Source organism: Chenopodium quinoa, unplaced genomic scaffold (assembly GCF_001683475.1).
Source record: "Chenopodium quinoa cultivar QQ74 unplaced genomic scaffold, ASM168347v1, whole genome shotgun sequence".
Classification (NCBI taxonomy): domain Eukaryota; kingdom Viridiplantae; phylum Streptophyta; class Magnoliopsida; order Caryophyllales; family Amaranthaceae; genus Chenopodium; species Chenopodium quinoa.
Genome location: NW_018745170.1, coordinates 4,084,841 through 4,098,470, shown reverse-complemented (window position 1 = coordinate 4,098,470; position 13,630 = coordinate 4,084,841). Strand labels below are relative to the sequence as shown.

Here is a 13,630-nt window from a genome sequence, read left to right as displayed (position 1 = left end):
CTTGGATGCTTTAACATCTCGCCTAGTGGCAACGGACAACCTTGTTCAGACTGAACGGGTGCGGTAAGACCATTCTTTACATTCTTCAAAATGTCATAACTTTATTATTTATTGTCAATTAGGTGGAGTCGGATCGGATGAGGTCTATTTTAGAATTATGTCATCCTAAATTATTGTGTCCATACAATTAAAATATGAATCAGATTTTTTTCAGGTCAGATCGAATCGAGACAGTCCGATCAATTTTTAACACCTTCAGGGAGTACTCATTTATAACTATACTAAAATAAAAATCGCTTACATCATCATGGTACACATGTCAATTTGTCATGACAAATTTTCCCTCCAAAATTTCTTATTACATCATTTTTTCCATATTTTTTCCTTCCAAATTCAATACTGGAAAATAATTCTTAATAATAAATAAATAAAAGTGAGAATATCAATCTACCAAAAATGTATTAGTGATATTTTTCTGTATAAAAACCTTCATTATCCTGTATTTTATATTATTTATTAATTTTTTTTTAATTTTAAATCATGCGTCGTACTAACCAGTACTCTTATAAAAGAAATGTAGTCGTATTAAAAAAAAATGGCATGTACTCGGTATATCCGCTTGACAACTTAAAAAAAAGGGTCACATACCCGATAATTCGGATCGAAATGAGGGAATCAAGCCTCAAAAAGGAGACCCGACTTCTATTTTTTAAATTTTTTTCACGCGAGCCAACAACACAACGTGGTCAGAAGTTTTCCGTTAAACTTCGTTCTTTACACCTCACTATTCACACCTCTTGTTCAACTTTTAGCTGCACTATAAATCCTCTCTCAAACCCTAACTTTCTTCCTCTCTTCATTTCTCTCTCTTCTCTTCTGCGGCTAGGGTTTCTCCATTCTTTATCAGGTTTGCATTTTCTCTCTCCTCTTTTTTCTTTCTCTTATTTCAATTTTATTAGCTTATTGTTTGTTTTGCAATCGATGTTGTTCTTTACTTGTGTATTGATTTTGGTTTGACTGTTTTTGTGCTTTTGTTTTGTCGAATTTTTGTTGTTGATTTCCTGTAGTTTGATTGGTTTAAGCTTCAGATCTGATGAAGTAGATTAACTGTTGAATTTTTTCATGTTATGATGTATGATTGTTTGGATTTATCATTGTTTTATGATTTTTTGTAGCTCATGTTTTGTGGATTAATTGCTTCATTTTTATATGAATCCTGGTATATCGAAGTTATTGGATTGTTGAACTGAAAAATCGGTTAAAATGATACATGATTAAAGATTTGTAACAGAGTTCTAAGTATTTGGTGTTTTTAGCTGATGAACATGATTTAAAGTTTAAGAATTTAATGGAGTCTGAATCCTGTGATCTTGATTCATTACTTGATCTTAATGCATTACCTGATTTGACTTTAAGGTTTAAGAATTTCATGATTTAAGGTTTAAGTTTTTTTTTTTTTTTTTTTTTTTTTTGACTTTTTTGCTTTTGTTTTAGTGTGAAATAACTTGTGTATGTCTGCCAGTAATGTAAACATTTGGTCTAGTGATCAGAAACCTGTGGAATAACTTGTGTATGTCTGTTGAAAGATTTGAATAAATGATATTGTTTCAAGGATGGTTGTGAAGTGACCTTTTATCTATGAGGAGACTTGCTGAATTGCTGATATGAAATTGCATGCTAATTTGGTGTGATGGAATTTGTATATATCAGAATCTGTGCCCCAACGTTGTAAATATTATATGCATAGTGAGTGAACTTGAGGTTTCAGTTGTGGAGTGCCTTTTATTTCGTTTTGATGCGATGTGGCCTTTTGATTTGTTGCATTTTATTTGACTGCTAACTCAATGATCTTTGATTTCTCAGTTTTATACTCTATAAGCCAACATGGGTAAAGAAAAGATTCATATCAGTTTGGTGGTCATTGGCCATGTCGACTCTGGAAAGTCGACCACCACTGGTCATTTGATCTACAAGCTCGGTGGTATTGACAAGCGTGTGATCGAGAGATTCGAGAAGGAAGCTGCTGAGATGAACAAGAGGTCCTTCAAGTATGCATGGGTGCTCGACAAACTTAAGGCCGAGCGTGAGCGTGGTATTACCATTGATATTGCCTTGTGGAAGTTTGAGACCAACAAGTACTACTGTACCGTCATTGATGCCCCCGGACATCGTGACTTTATCAAGAACATGATTACTGGTACCTCCCAGGCTGATTGTGCTATCCTCATTATTGACTCCACCACTGGAGGATTTGAGGCTGGTATCTCCAAGGATGGTCAGACCCGTGAGCACGCTCTTCTTGCCTTCACCCTTGGTGTCAAGCAAATGATCTGTTGTTGTAACAAGGTATAATTTAAAACTGTTTTTTGTTGATATGCAGTATAAGTCCTTTGATATCTGTCGGAGTTTGTTTTTGTTTTCCTTGTTTGCGCTGTTCTGATCATGTCCTGTTTTTTGAAATAGATGGATGCTACCACTCCCAAGTACTCTAAGGGTAGGTACGAAGAAATCGTCAAGGAAGTCTCCTCATACCTCAAGAAGGTTGGTTACAACCCAGACAAAATCCCATTCGTTCCCATCTCCGGATTTGAGGGTGACAACATGATCGAGAGGTCCACCAACCTTGACTGGTACAAAGGACCAACCCTTCTTGAGGCTCTTGACTTGATCAACGAGCCAAAGAGGCCCTCAGACAAGCCCCTCCGTCTTCCACTTCAGGATGTGTACAAGATTGGAGGTATTGGAACGGTGCCAGTGGGACGTGTTGAGACTGGTGTGTTGAAGCCTGGTATGCTTGTTACCTTCGGTCCCACTGGACTGACCACTGAAGTTAAGTCAGTTGAGATGCACCACGAGTCTCTTCCAGAGGCTCTCCCCGGTGACAACGTTGGGTTCAATGTTAAGAATGTTGCTGTCAAGGATCTCAAGCGTGGTTTCGTTGCTTCTGACTCCAAGAACGACCCTGCCAAGGAAGCAGCTAACTTCACTGCCCAGGTCATCATTATGAACCACCCTGGACAAATTGGAAACGGTTATGCTCCAGTGTTGGACTGCCACACTTCTCACATTGCTGTTAAGTTTGCTGAGCTCGTCACCAAGATCGACAGGCGTTCAGGTAAGGAGATTGAGAAGGAGCCTAAGTTCTTGAAGAATGGTGACGCCGGTATGGTTAAGATGATTCCCACCAAGCCTATGGTGGTGGAGACTTTTGCTGAGTACCCACCCCTTGGTCGTTTTGCCGTGAGGGACATGAGGCAGACTGTAGCTGTTGGTGTCATCAAGAATGTTGAGAAGAAGGATCCAACTGGAGCCAAGGTTACCAAGGCTGCCTTGAAGAAGAAATAGGCTGTTTGAGCTGTCTGTTTTTGATATTTGAAGGATTTCAATGAGCTTTTAAAATTGACCAGTATAAAGACTGAATTTTGGCATTTGACATTGAGGTTCTGCAATTGTATCGTTTTTAGTTGTAGTGTCCTGACTGTTGTATTGTGCTGATCATCTGGATTATGTGCTGATTGACATTGGCAAATGTTTTCCTTTAAAATTTAATTTGCCTTCAAAATTTTTCGAGTTGTTTCAATCCTTGAGCAGTCAGTTGTTTAGCCTGTGTGTTTTTTGCTGCCAGTTGTTTTCATTTGAAGGTTGTGAAAATTTGGTTAGCTTGTGTATATCATTAGCTCGTATTGGGACTTGGGAGTTTTTTTGCAGGAATTTGTTGATCCAAGTGAGCTAATAATCTGAGTGAAGCTCTCTTTGGTCATGATGAACCAGGTTAACTTGCATTCCTTGTTTTAGGCGGGTTTTCGGCCCATTTTGGGTTTTGGCTATGTACAGTACTTGCTTGTCCCGGAAGGCCGGAACTGACAAATCGTTTACTTTTGGTTCTAGGTTTTTTCCCTACTTTACCCATGCTATTCCTGTTATTGGTGTAACGTAACAATTAGAGCCTGCCTCTTTCCCATTCATGCTATGGCAGCCTCTTTCCTCCCCTATGACTCTTTGATCACCGGCATCCGGCCCTCTATCATGGCCAACCTTCTTTTTACTACGTCGCAAGATGGCTTAATGATATGTTATATAGCGAGGACAATGTGTGGTGCCCTTTAGGTCTCCAGTCTCCACATTGATGTTTTATGCCATAGTGTTAGCCCTGTTAGAGGTGGTGATGATCGGCTTGTTGGCTTTCGTGGTGGTGGGATTGTGGCAACAGTTTGTTCTTAAAAGCAGTTGTTTCTTCCTTGTAATTTTATTCATCATAGTATTCATAATATATAATAAGTCTACAGACATTGATTCTAGATTCTAATTTTTTTTTGTCTATATGAGATTATGAAATTATAGTATTACACTTCTTTCATGTTTTTTTTTTTTTTGTGAAATAAGAAAACGTGAGTTATTATTGCAAATTAAATTCAACCAAAGCAACCCGCTACTTTTGCTGGATTTGCTAATTTCAATCGTCCTACTCTCCTCGACTCCCTAATCCCAAATGCTTTTGCGGTTGGAGCATTTCTCTGCATTCTTGCGCTCCTTTCTGTTTCAGCTGAGGTAATGTTCTACAGTATTTTTTTACTCTCTCTGTTTCTTATTACTCGCTCTATTTTGCAGTTTTGTACTATTCGTTTGACTAATGTTTGTGATTAATTCAGTATTCTACAAATCACGAAGTATTAATTATCAGTTGTTATAAATTATATAATTGATGCTTAAAGATATTAATGTTAGAATATTTTCAGAGAATTTTGGTTGGGGGGGGGGTCCAGGTGGTTGTTTGAGGTGGGTTTGGTTTGGGGTTTGCCAAAGCATCTGGTTTTCTTGTGGAGAAAAACCATTCTGCTGCAGCCCATATACAGTTGGATTTTAGAGTTTTTATGGGGGTGTTGAATTGCTTGAATACCCATGAATTCCAAAGGAAGCATATGGCAAAAGAGAATAAGGTTTTGTGTGGATGAGAGGTGTATTATTTGAAAGATTATCAGCAAGCCAAAGGTTGAAACTAATGGGGGTGTTGTGTACCATGTTGAGTTAATCCCATAGTTGAGTGGCTCTAGGGCAATTATGAAGATGTGTGCTCTAGATTCCGAAGTGTTCAGTGGCTCGTACCGTGTGAGTAGCCGCTCCTAATCTTAGAAAGGACATCCTTGTCTTATAGACTCTATCTTTTTGTTCGAGTTCTCATTTGATGGGATTCTATTCCGGGTTCATTTTCCTATACCCATTCTCCACATTTTGATTGTTATGCTGACATAGGTCAGTGGTTAGAGCCAACCTAGCTATCTTATGATCAAACTTACCTCTATTCACCCAATCACAAAACATTCTGTCATCCTTGAATGTTCATTAATTTTTGTTTAAGATCATCTTGGATTGTGAAAGAAAGCTCATTTTCAAGGGACTGCTTGCAATTCTTTATAGAGATTTAACTGTCTTTTGTGATGCTCATCAGCTAGAGGCAGGTAATCTCTAAATACCCAGCCACTTGTCTAGCTGACTTTGCTGAACTTTCTGATCAGCCGATTAATTTTCATAAATCCTCTCTATAGTCTTTTCTAACTACGTTACTAACCGAAATAAATCTATTTTGGCAAGCTATTTTAATATGACCCCTAAATCTTTTCTTGGCCGCTATTTGGATGTGTTTTTTTAACTCGACTAAGTTCATTAAGGATAATTTTCAGCATATCCTTTAAAGCAGATAAAAAAATAAACTCATGGTCTTCCAACTTAGTCTCCAAAGCTGGAAAGGTTGCTCTTATATATTCAGAGCCACCTTGAGGCTATACCTTCTTATGTTATGACCACTACTCGTTTACCTAATTCTGTTACTTCATCTCTTGATAGTTTAAATAGAAACTTCTTTTGGAAGCAGTCCCTGGCAAAGGCAGGATTACCTATGGTTGCTTCACTACAAGAAAATTGTCTTTGCACATATGTTTGTGAAATAGTAGTGGAATCCGTATCATTTTACAATCGACATAGTAACCCATATGAAATTGATATGAAAAACATAATTATATTTATTCACCATTTTTATGTACATTTATAAAATTATGGAAAAACATATCGTTTACAATCGCCACTAAAACCCAAAAATCGATACGAAAAGCCTTTTTTACACTATATTTAAAATTTTGTTTGACAAAGAGAACATAAAATATGTCATAGCTTCTTGGATAAAAATTTAATATTAAAGCTTGAGGTTGCATGTTTGAATCTTGTATAAATCATATGTAGGGTTTTTTTTTTGTTTTTTGTTTTTTTTTTTGTGTAGAAAATGAGTTCAACATTTGTAGTGATTATAATCGCTACAATCACCATAATTGAATGTTGTTTTCCGTATCGATTAATAAGGACAACCCCAGCGAAAGCGAAAAACACTACTAAAGGCTATGGCAACGACTGATATTGTATCGAATAACCATTCATTGAGATTTTTTTTTTGTTGCAATTACAATCGATACGAAAATGTATTTTTCTTGTAGTGCTTGGGATACAAGTTGTCAACCTAAATTCCATGGCGGTCTTGGTCTTCGTAAATCAGATGCTATTAACCCTGCTTTCTTGGCTAAACTTGGTTGGAAGATTATGTCTAACCCGAATAACTTATGGGTCCAATCTGTCACTGCTAAATATTTATGTAAATCCCAGTTCCTTACCTACTGTACTCAGCCTAGAGACTTTTGGATTTGGAAAAAGATTCTTCAAATCCACCCTCTCTTAATTAGTGGACTTCGGTGGAAGGTGGGGAATGGTTCTTATATCCTTTTTTGGGTTGATATTTAGTGTGCTCACACTAATATTATTGCCCTTCTCAGTTTGGATCCTGATCAAATTGCGAATATTGATATCACAGTTGATATGTTCATCACTGATAATAATACTTGGGACGTCCCTCTTCTCCTTACGGTTCTTCCCAATAATATAGTTCAAACTATTCGAGTAATCCCCCTCCCCTCCTCTCCTATTCTAGATGAACCTTGTTGGGGTCTCTTTAAAGATGATCAGTTCACTGTCAAATCTGCTACTTGGCTTGCTCATTCTCATGTTCATCCTACCTCTAAATGGGAATTTCGTTGGATTTGGAAATTGGATATTCAACCTAAAATCCAGATTTTCCTTTGGCAAATCCTTCATAACAACCTCCCTACTTGCCATACTTTGTCTTCACATAATATTGCTGTCACTAGTTTTTGTGCTCTATGTTCTAATCATTCTGAATCTTAGGATCATCTTTTCCTCTTTTGTCTATTTTCTATGGGACTTTAGTCTTCTTCTTTTTTCTTTTAGTGGCTTAGTTGCATCCCTCAGATTCATCAGATCCATGATTTTCCACTTCGCCTAAACTCTTTCCTAAGGTAGCTATCTTATTTTGGAATATTGAGAAACATCGTAACACAATTATTTCTAAGAACTCTTATGCTACTATTCATAGTATTTTTATTCGAGCTTTCTCTATGTTTCAGGAATGAGAATCTCGTTCCCTTCTTGACGCCATACACTTTTCGACTACGTCACCTCCACTGCCGCCTCCTCCTACCCCCCTACCTATTGTCTCGTGGTCTCCACCCCCATTCGGCTTTTGTAAACTTAATTTTTGATGGTTCAGCCAACCAGAATTCTACTACTGCAAGTGTGGTCATTCGAGATCACCTCGGGAATCACGTGACCAGTCGAACTTATAATTTAGGCTCTAGTTCGGCCTTCCTTGCCAAAACTATTGCCCTTCGTAAGGGCCCCCTTCTTGCTAAGGAATTTATTATATCAGATATTTTTATTGAAGGCGATAATCTTACTGTTATTAATATTTTGCAGGGTCATTTCATTTGTCCATGGAAACTTCAGCTTCTTATGGCGGATGTCAAGGCTATTTTGGATTCTTTTACAAGCTTTCAAGCAAGACAAATCTATCGAGAAGGCAATCGGGCAGCAGACTATGTTGCCTCTCTCGGCTACTATCGGATATCGATCCGTTTTTAGATAGTAAATTTTCTTATTTTTTTACTCCTTAATAGTTTAGGTCACAGTCTTATAAGAAGATATACCTAATATCCTCAATGTATTTTACTTTTATATTATAAAAAAAAAGCATCCCCTAAGGTTATACGGAGTCTAAACGGTCAATATTTTAACATGAAGCACCTAGCTGTTTTGGTTGTGCTTGATGAACGGTAGGTGATCACCTCGGCGAAGGCCACATTTCTGCTTCAAATTCATAATAGCTATGTAAGATTGTAAGACACTTAGGTGGCGTTTGGTTCGGATAATGGAAACGGAGTGGAAAGGAAACAAATAAGAGGGGGGAAATGAATCATTTAGCTATTACCTTTACATTTGTTTGGTTTAACTATGGAAAGGAATCAATTAAACTTTACTCCCTTTGTTCTTGTTTGGTCTACCTAATGGAAAGGAATCATTTGAAAATGCAACTACTTATAATAGTAAGTTTTTGCTATTTAATATATGAGCAATTTTACTTGATCAAGTTTTTTTTTTTTGGGAATTAAGCAAATATTATTAACAAAGAATGAAAGAATTACAACAAGTAACAAACATAAGCCCAGCAACACAAAAAACAGACACAAGTAATAACAAAATCAAAACCAGAACTCAGCCAAAAACACCAGCAGCCTGAGAACACATAAACACCAGACCAGAAAACAGCAGGCCAGAAACAGCCACCAACTGTACAGATTATATCATAGCATAAAAATACCATAAAAATAAGTTAGCTATAATATTAGACTGATTATATCATAGCATAACAAGTACTTTTTGTAGGAAACCAAACAAATGTATACTACAAAATTCTGAAATTCAAGAACAAAATAAGCCTTAATTAAAGTTTCAGAGGCCATACATTGTAGATGATTAGCAATACTCCCACCTACTTTTTCTTAAGGAGATCTAAAACATATTGTTTCTTCAAGTTAGTTGGAGCTTGAAAAAAGATTCGAAGCTTATGTTATTCAGCCATGAGAATTGTTGCCACCTCTAAAGATTCCGAAGGAGAAACACCATCCAATTTCATAACTTCTTCTAACACCTTATTCACTTCATCATCCATTTTTTGCTCCCTTTCTTCGGCTTTGGACCATGAATTTGCCATAGTTCCAAGATTTGCATTTATGTCCTCAAAAATTTTCCCAAAAGTTTTAGATGTATTATGAAGAGAAGCTACTAACTCATTAGCATCATCTACCTTTTGATGTGTCTTTCCTTTTCCCTTCATTTCTTTCATCTTTGCTTTTTTGGAAGGAGTATTATCATCCTCTTTCTTCATTGGCCGCTTATGGGATTGAGTTGTTGATTGAGTAGAATAGGTAGAATGAGTGGGAGAATCCATATAACCGTCTTCGTCACTCTGTATTGTCATAGACTGATTTGCAATCTCAACATTCATGTTATCAATAGCTCCAACAAATGATTCACTAACTTCTCCGGTTGCTTTATCTTTTGCATAGATTTCAGCAAGTGTCTCATAATGAGGAAAGGGTACTCCATACAACCCCTTTGCTTTCTTGTGAGCCTGCAATGTAAGCTCAGATAAGACTCTATTCCAAATAAACAGCATACTCAGCATACTCAGATCAGCATACTCAGCCAGAGTAATACATGCTTAGATAAGACTCTATTCCAGATAAACAACATTCATAAAAACAATAAAATAAAGTAAATCATTCAAACATGAACCTAACTCGTTTATCCGAATTTGAAATTCTACTCTCTGCTCCTCCCCTGCCTTTTTTAGATTATTCCCTTACAGAAATATAAGCTCAAAGCCTCAAAATCCATGTTACATAAAAATAAAATAAAAATCAGCTAATATATCTGCTTCTCATCATACTCACCTTTAGAGCAGATTTATACTAGTACTAAGCTAGCAATCTTACTTAAATCAGCTATGTCAACTTCATATTCACTAATTCATTTCCTGCTAATTATTCTCAGCCTAACATCAGCCACCTCTCTAAATACAAACTTAATAACAATAACATTATTGAAATGAATTTAATAACTACTCAAATCATAAAAAATGAAGAACATTAAAAAGCTTACTTACCTTAGCCCATTCATCAAATACAGTTTTCTCTACTTGCAACATTTTTTTGTCCGAATCCCATCCAAATCCAGAAGCAGATAACATCTCTGCCATTGCACTATATTTCTCTGTCCAATGCTTAATCCTTGACTCAATGTGTGGATCAGCTTTCAAGCCACAATTAGGTAGCACATATTTTATCATTTCTTCCAACTTATTCATGTAACCACTCTTGAAGCCACTTTCACTTTTCCATTTAGGATCGAGAGATAACTCATGTAAATATTTTATGAGCACCGTATCTTCCTCAAAGGTCCAAAAACGCTTATTCTTACCTCTTCCTCGATTGCTTCCCTCTTCTCCCATCATATACAACTTCAAGGAGAAAATTTACATATATCAAGATAATGAGTGCAAGAGTATAGGTATCATATGGTGTACTAGAAAAAAGTAAGTAAATTAAACATATCACTAAAAAAGTAAGTAAATTAAACATATCACTAAAAAAGTATGTAAATCAAGTTACAGGATTCTAACAGTTTGGTCTTAGCACTAAAGAGCATTCTAACATGAGGTGATGCAGCAGCAACATCTTGTAATTTGAACCCACTACACCGAGGATCTTGACTGCTAAACTCTTCTACCTCTTGCCCTCCACCCATTAAACATATCTTGTGCTAGTGTGTTTCTAAAATTGGTCCACTGATCTGAAGTTGCAACACTTGTAATATATTGAGGTTCATCATCAGAATCATCATCGGAATCTTCACTCAACTCTTCTTCCTCTATATCATCAGTAGGCATGACTCTTCTAATTAAGTTATGTAGTAAACAACAAGCCATCACGATACGACCTTGGGTGCGTATAGGAAAAAACGAGGGACTCCTAAGTATGCTCCATCTCCCTTTAAGTAAACCAAAACACCTCTCTACCACATTTCTTACCCTAGCATGTTTCATATTAAAATATTCCTCGGCACTTTCAGGTTGTTTATCTGTCCACTCTTTAAGGTGATATCGTTGCCCCCTATATGGAGCGAGAAATCCATCGCAATTAGTGTAGCCCGCATCAACCAAATAATAATTTCCTTCACAAAAATCAAAATAAGATAATCACTAGATACCTTACTAACAACTATAATTATACTCACAAAAAGCAAAAGACCTATTCCATTTACCTCGAGGTACCCTAAGACCATTTGGCCTAGAGAGAGCATTACGAAAGACACGTACATCATGGGCTGATCCTTCCCACCCCGGAAGCACATAAATAAATTCCATATTAGGTGCACAAGCACCTAAAACATTCATAGCAATTGTGCCTTTCCTTGTTCGATATTTTCCCCTTTCTTGTGAAGTCACTCTTACGTTAATATAGGTACCATCTACCGCTCCTAGAAACTCTACATTATAAAAGACAAAGATATGACTCATTTACATACATTACACGAAAATCTAACAGAAAAAAGAACATGAATGGAATTATACCTTGAAAGGTTGCCACCTTTCATCTTCACATTCATCAGATATCGCTATAGGCTTGTGCAATAAGTGTTCATGCAACTTCAAAATAGCCCTTAGACATAGGTTAAATTGTCGACTCACTGTTTCCCCACTTCTTAAAAAGAGATTTCCAATTGACCTATTCTTTTGATGATGAGCCAATGTGTACAAAAACATTGCAACTATCTCTTGAAGAGTCATATTTCTTGTTCCACTTAAACCTCCTATATCTCTAAGCATCTCACAAATAATATTAAAAGTACGTCTATTGACACGAAGCTCACTTTTACAGCTTACATCACTCTGTCTTATTAAGTGACTCAAAAATAACGAGCGTAACAATTTCCTATTCCTTTTCCTTTCATTGATTTGAGCCCCTCTAATTGTAACAACGCTCATCAAATACCAAATCCAAAACAGCATAAAAACTACAATAATCATTGTAATAACCAATTGAACTTGTTTTGCTCTTCTTCTTTTCCCAATACGAGCCATTTCAAGAACCTTAAAAATACATTCAATAGAAAAAGATAAGATTCTAGTGCTACAACAAAATCATGCAGCTTATATCTAAACATTCAACAGAAATAGATAAGATGCTTTATTATTGCCAATGAAAATATGAAAGAGCATAATTGTCAATAATACTAGCACGAAACAAAGTAGATGCTCTATTAGTAAGTAGATGTTTACTGTAAGGTACCATTATACACCATATTGTAAGAAATAAAGTGTGTTAATTTCTTTGGATAGGCTAGGCCATTATTATTATATAGATAGGTAAATTTACTTTAGGAGGTCCACTTCTTGAGAGGTAAATGATTTTTTTTTAATCAATTAGTCAAGAGTATCAAGTCTGGAAAATATCATAAAGAGCATAATTGTCAATAATACTTAATTAGTTAGTCCTAATAAGAAGAACCAAATCCATCAAGCTGATTTGCTAAATCTGTTATTGCTATCATTACATAGCAAAGACAACACATACACCCAACAGACAGTAGATTTAACAATAATTTCAGATAAGATCAATAAATGTTATTAACTGAATGAAAAAATTGGATAGTCCAAAGTAGCATTACCCTAGAGACTAGAAATTAACCAGCAATAACCAAACCAATTGATAAGTAACCCATCAACTTTTAGCATAAGATTAACCAAAAATCCCCCAAAAAAACTCAGAAAAAACTAATCAAAAACAGTATTCAGTGAAGCACATTTTACAGGTCCATATAATTAAGTTAAATTAGCACAAACAAGCAAGAATCATTAACCCATTAAAGCAAAAATGATATTATTAAAATTGATGAACTAATTACAACTAATACAAAAATGCTGTAATTGATAAAAGGGGAAAAGTTAGAGCATACAGAAAAAAAGAAAGGGAAGATACAGAAACAGCAACATAGTCAGTTGGGCAACCTCCAGATTCTGCACATCCTTTCATTTTCATAAATCTTATTTTCACAATTGAAATTACTCATATCTCTAATGTTGTTGCTGTAAATCTGATATTCTAGTGCTACGACTCTGGTATTCTGGCAAAAAATTCAATTGAAAAATTTAAAACTCAAATAAATTAGAAAAATTAGGGAAAAAAACTCTAGAAATTAACACCATAAATCGAAAATAGCAATCAATAAATAGATCAAAAATTCAAACGAAAATATAGATAAAAACTCAAATAATATTGCAATCAATCATGTATTTCGAGATAGAAAAATCAAAATATACAATCAATCAAATAGAAAGATTTATAAATTCAACAACAATTCAAAATCTAGGGTTTTGAGATAACATACCTAACTTGAGCGAAATCTAGAGGTTCGATAATTTGGGAACGAAATCTGCATACGTTGAGCGAAATCTAGGGTTTCGACATTTCTTTGAGAGAAGAGAGAGAAGAGGCTGTTGTGTGTTTTTGGGGTTAGAGGAGAGAAACGTTAATTGTTTCTCCAGTTTTTTTGAAGGAAACAAAGTAGTGGAATGGGTTTCCACTAAGAAACGTGATTTGTTACTTTACTTCTCAACCAAACGGATTCTAACGGAACGGTATCTGATTCCGTTTCCAAGCCTACAAAAATCCCG

At 35.8% G+C, this 13,630-nt stretch overlaps 4 protein-coding genes across 4 annotated transcripts; 2 read left to right on the top strand and 2 right to left on the bottom strand.

Annotated features, from left to right (window-relative positions):
* The first annotated feature begins 772 nt into the window (after positions 1–772).
* Positions 773–3,580, top strand: LOC110710250 (elongation factor 1-alpha). Its single transcript, XM_021888524.1, has 3 exons — positions 773–907; positions 1,864–2,346; positions 2,464–3,580. The coding sequence occupies exons 2-3, from the start codon at positions 1,885–1,887 to the stop codon at positions 3,343–3,345; spliced, it is 1,344 nt and encodes a 447-aa protein (XP_021744216.1). The 5' UTR covers positions 773–907; positions 1,864–1,884; the 3' UTR covers positions 3,346–3,580.
* A 2,885-nt stretch (positions 3,581–6,465) lies between these two features.
* Positions 6,466–7,977, top strand: LOC110710438. The gene is made up of 4 exons (XM_021888731.1): positions 6,466–6,734; positions 6,816–7,044; positions 7,288–7,355; positions 7,464–7,977. Exons 1-4 carry the CDS (start codon positions 6,466–6,468, stop codon positions 7,975–7,977), a joined length of 1,080 nt encoding a protein of 359 aa, XP_021744423.1.
* Positions 7,978–8,491: 514 nt separating this feature from the next.
* Positions 8,492–10,430, bottom strand: LOC110710255. Its single transcript, XM_021888528.1, has 2 exons — positions 10,061–10,430; positions 8,492–9,526 (listed from the first exon to the last, which is right to left on the bottom strand). The coding sequence occupies exons 1-2, from the start codon at positions 10,406–10,408 to the stop codon at positions 8,963–8,965; spliced, it is 912 nt and encodes a 303-aa protein (XP_021744220.1). The 5' UTR covers positions 10,409–10,430; the 3' UTR covers positions 8,492–8,962.
* Positions 8,506–11,368, bottom strand: LOC110710257 (protein ALP1-like). Its single transcript, XM_021888531.1, has 2 exons — positions 11,218–11,368; positions 8,506–11,127 (listed from the first exon to the last, which is right to left on the bottom strand). Exons 1-2 carry the CDS (start codon positions 11,348–11,350, stop codon positions 10,670–10,672), a joined length of 591 nt encoding a protein of 196 aa, XP_021744223.1. The 5' UTR covers positions 11,351–11,368; the 3' UTR covers positions 8,506–10,669.
* Between the last annotated feature and the right edge of the window lie 2,262 nt (positions 11,369–13,630).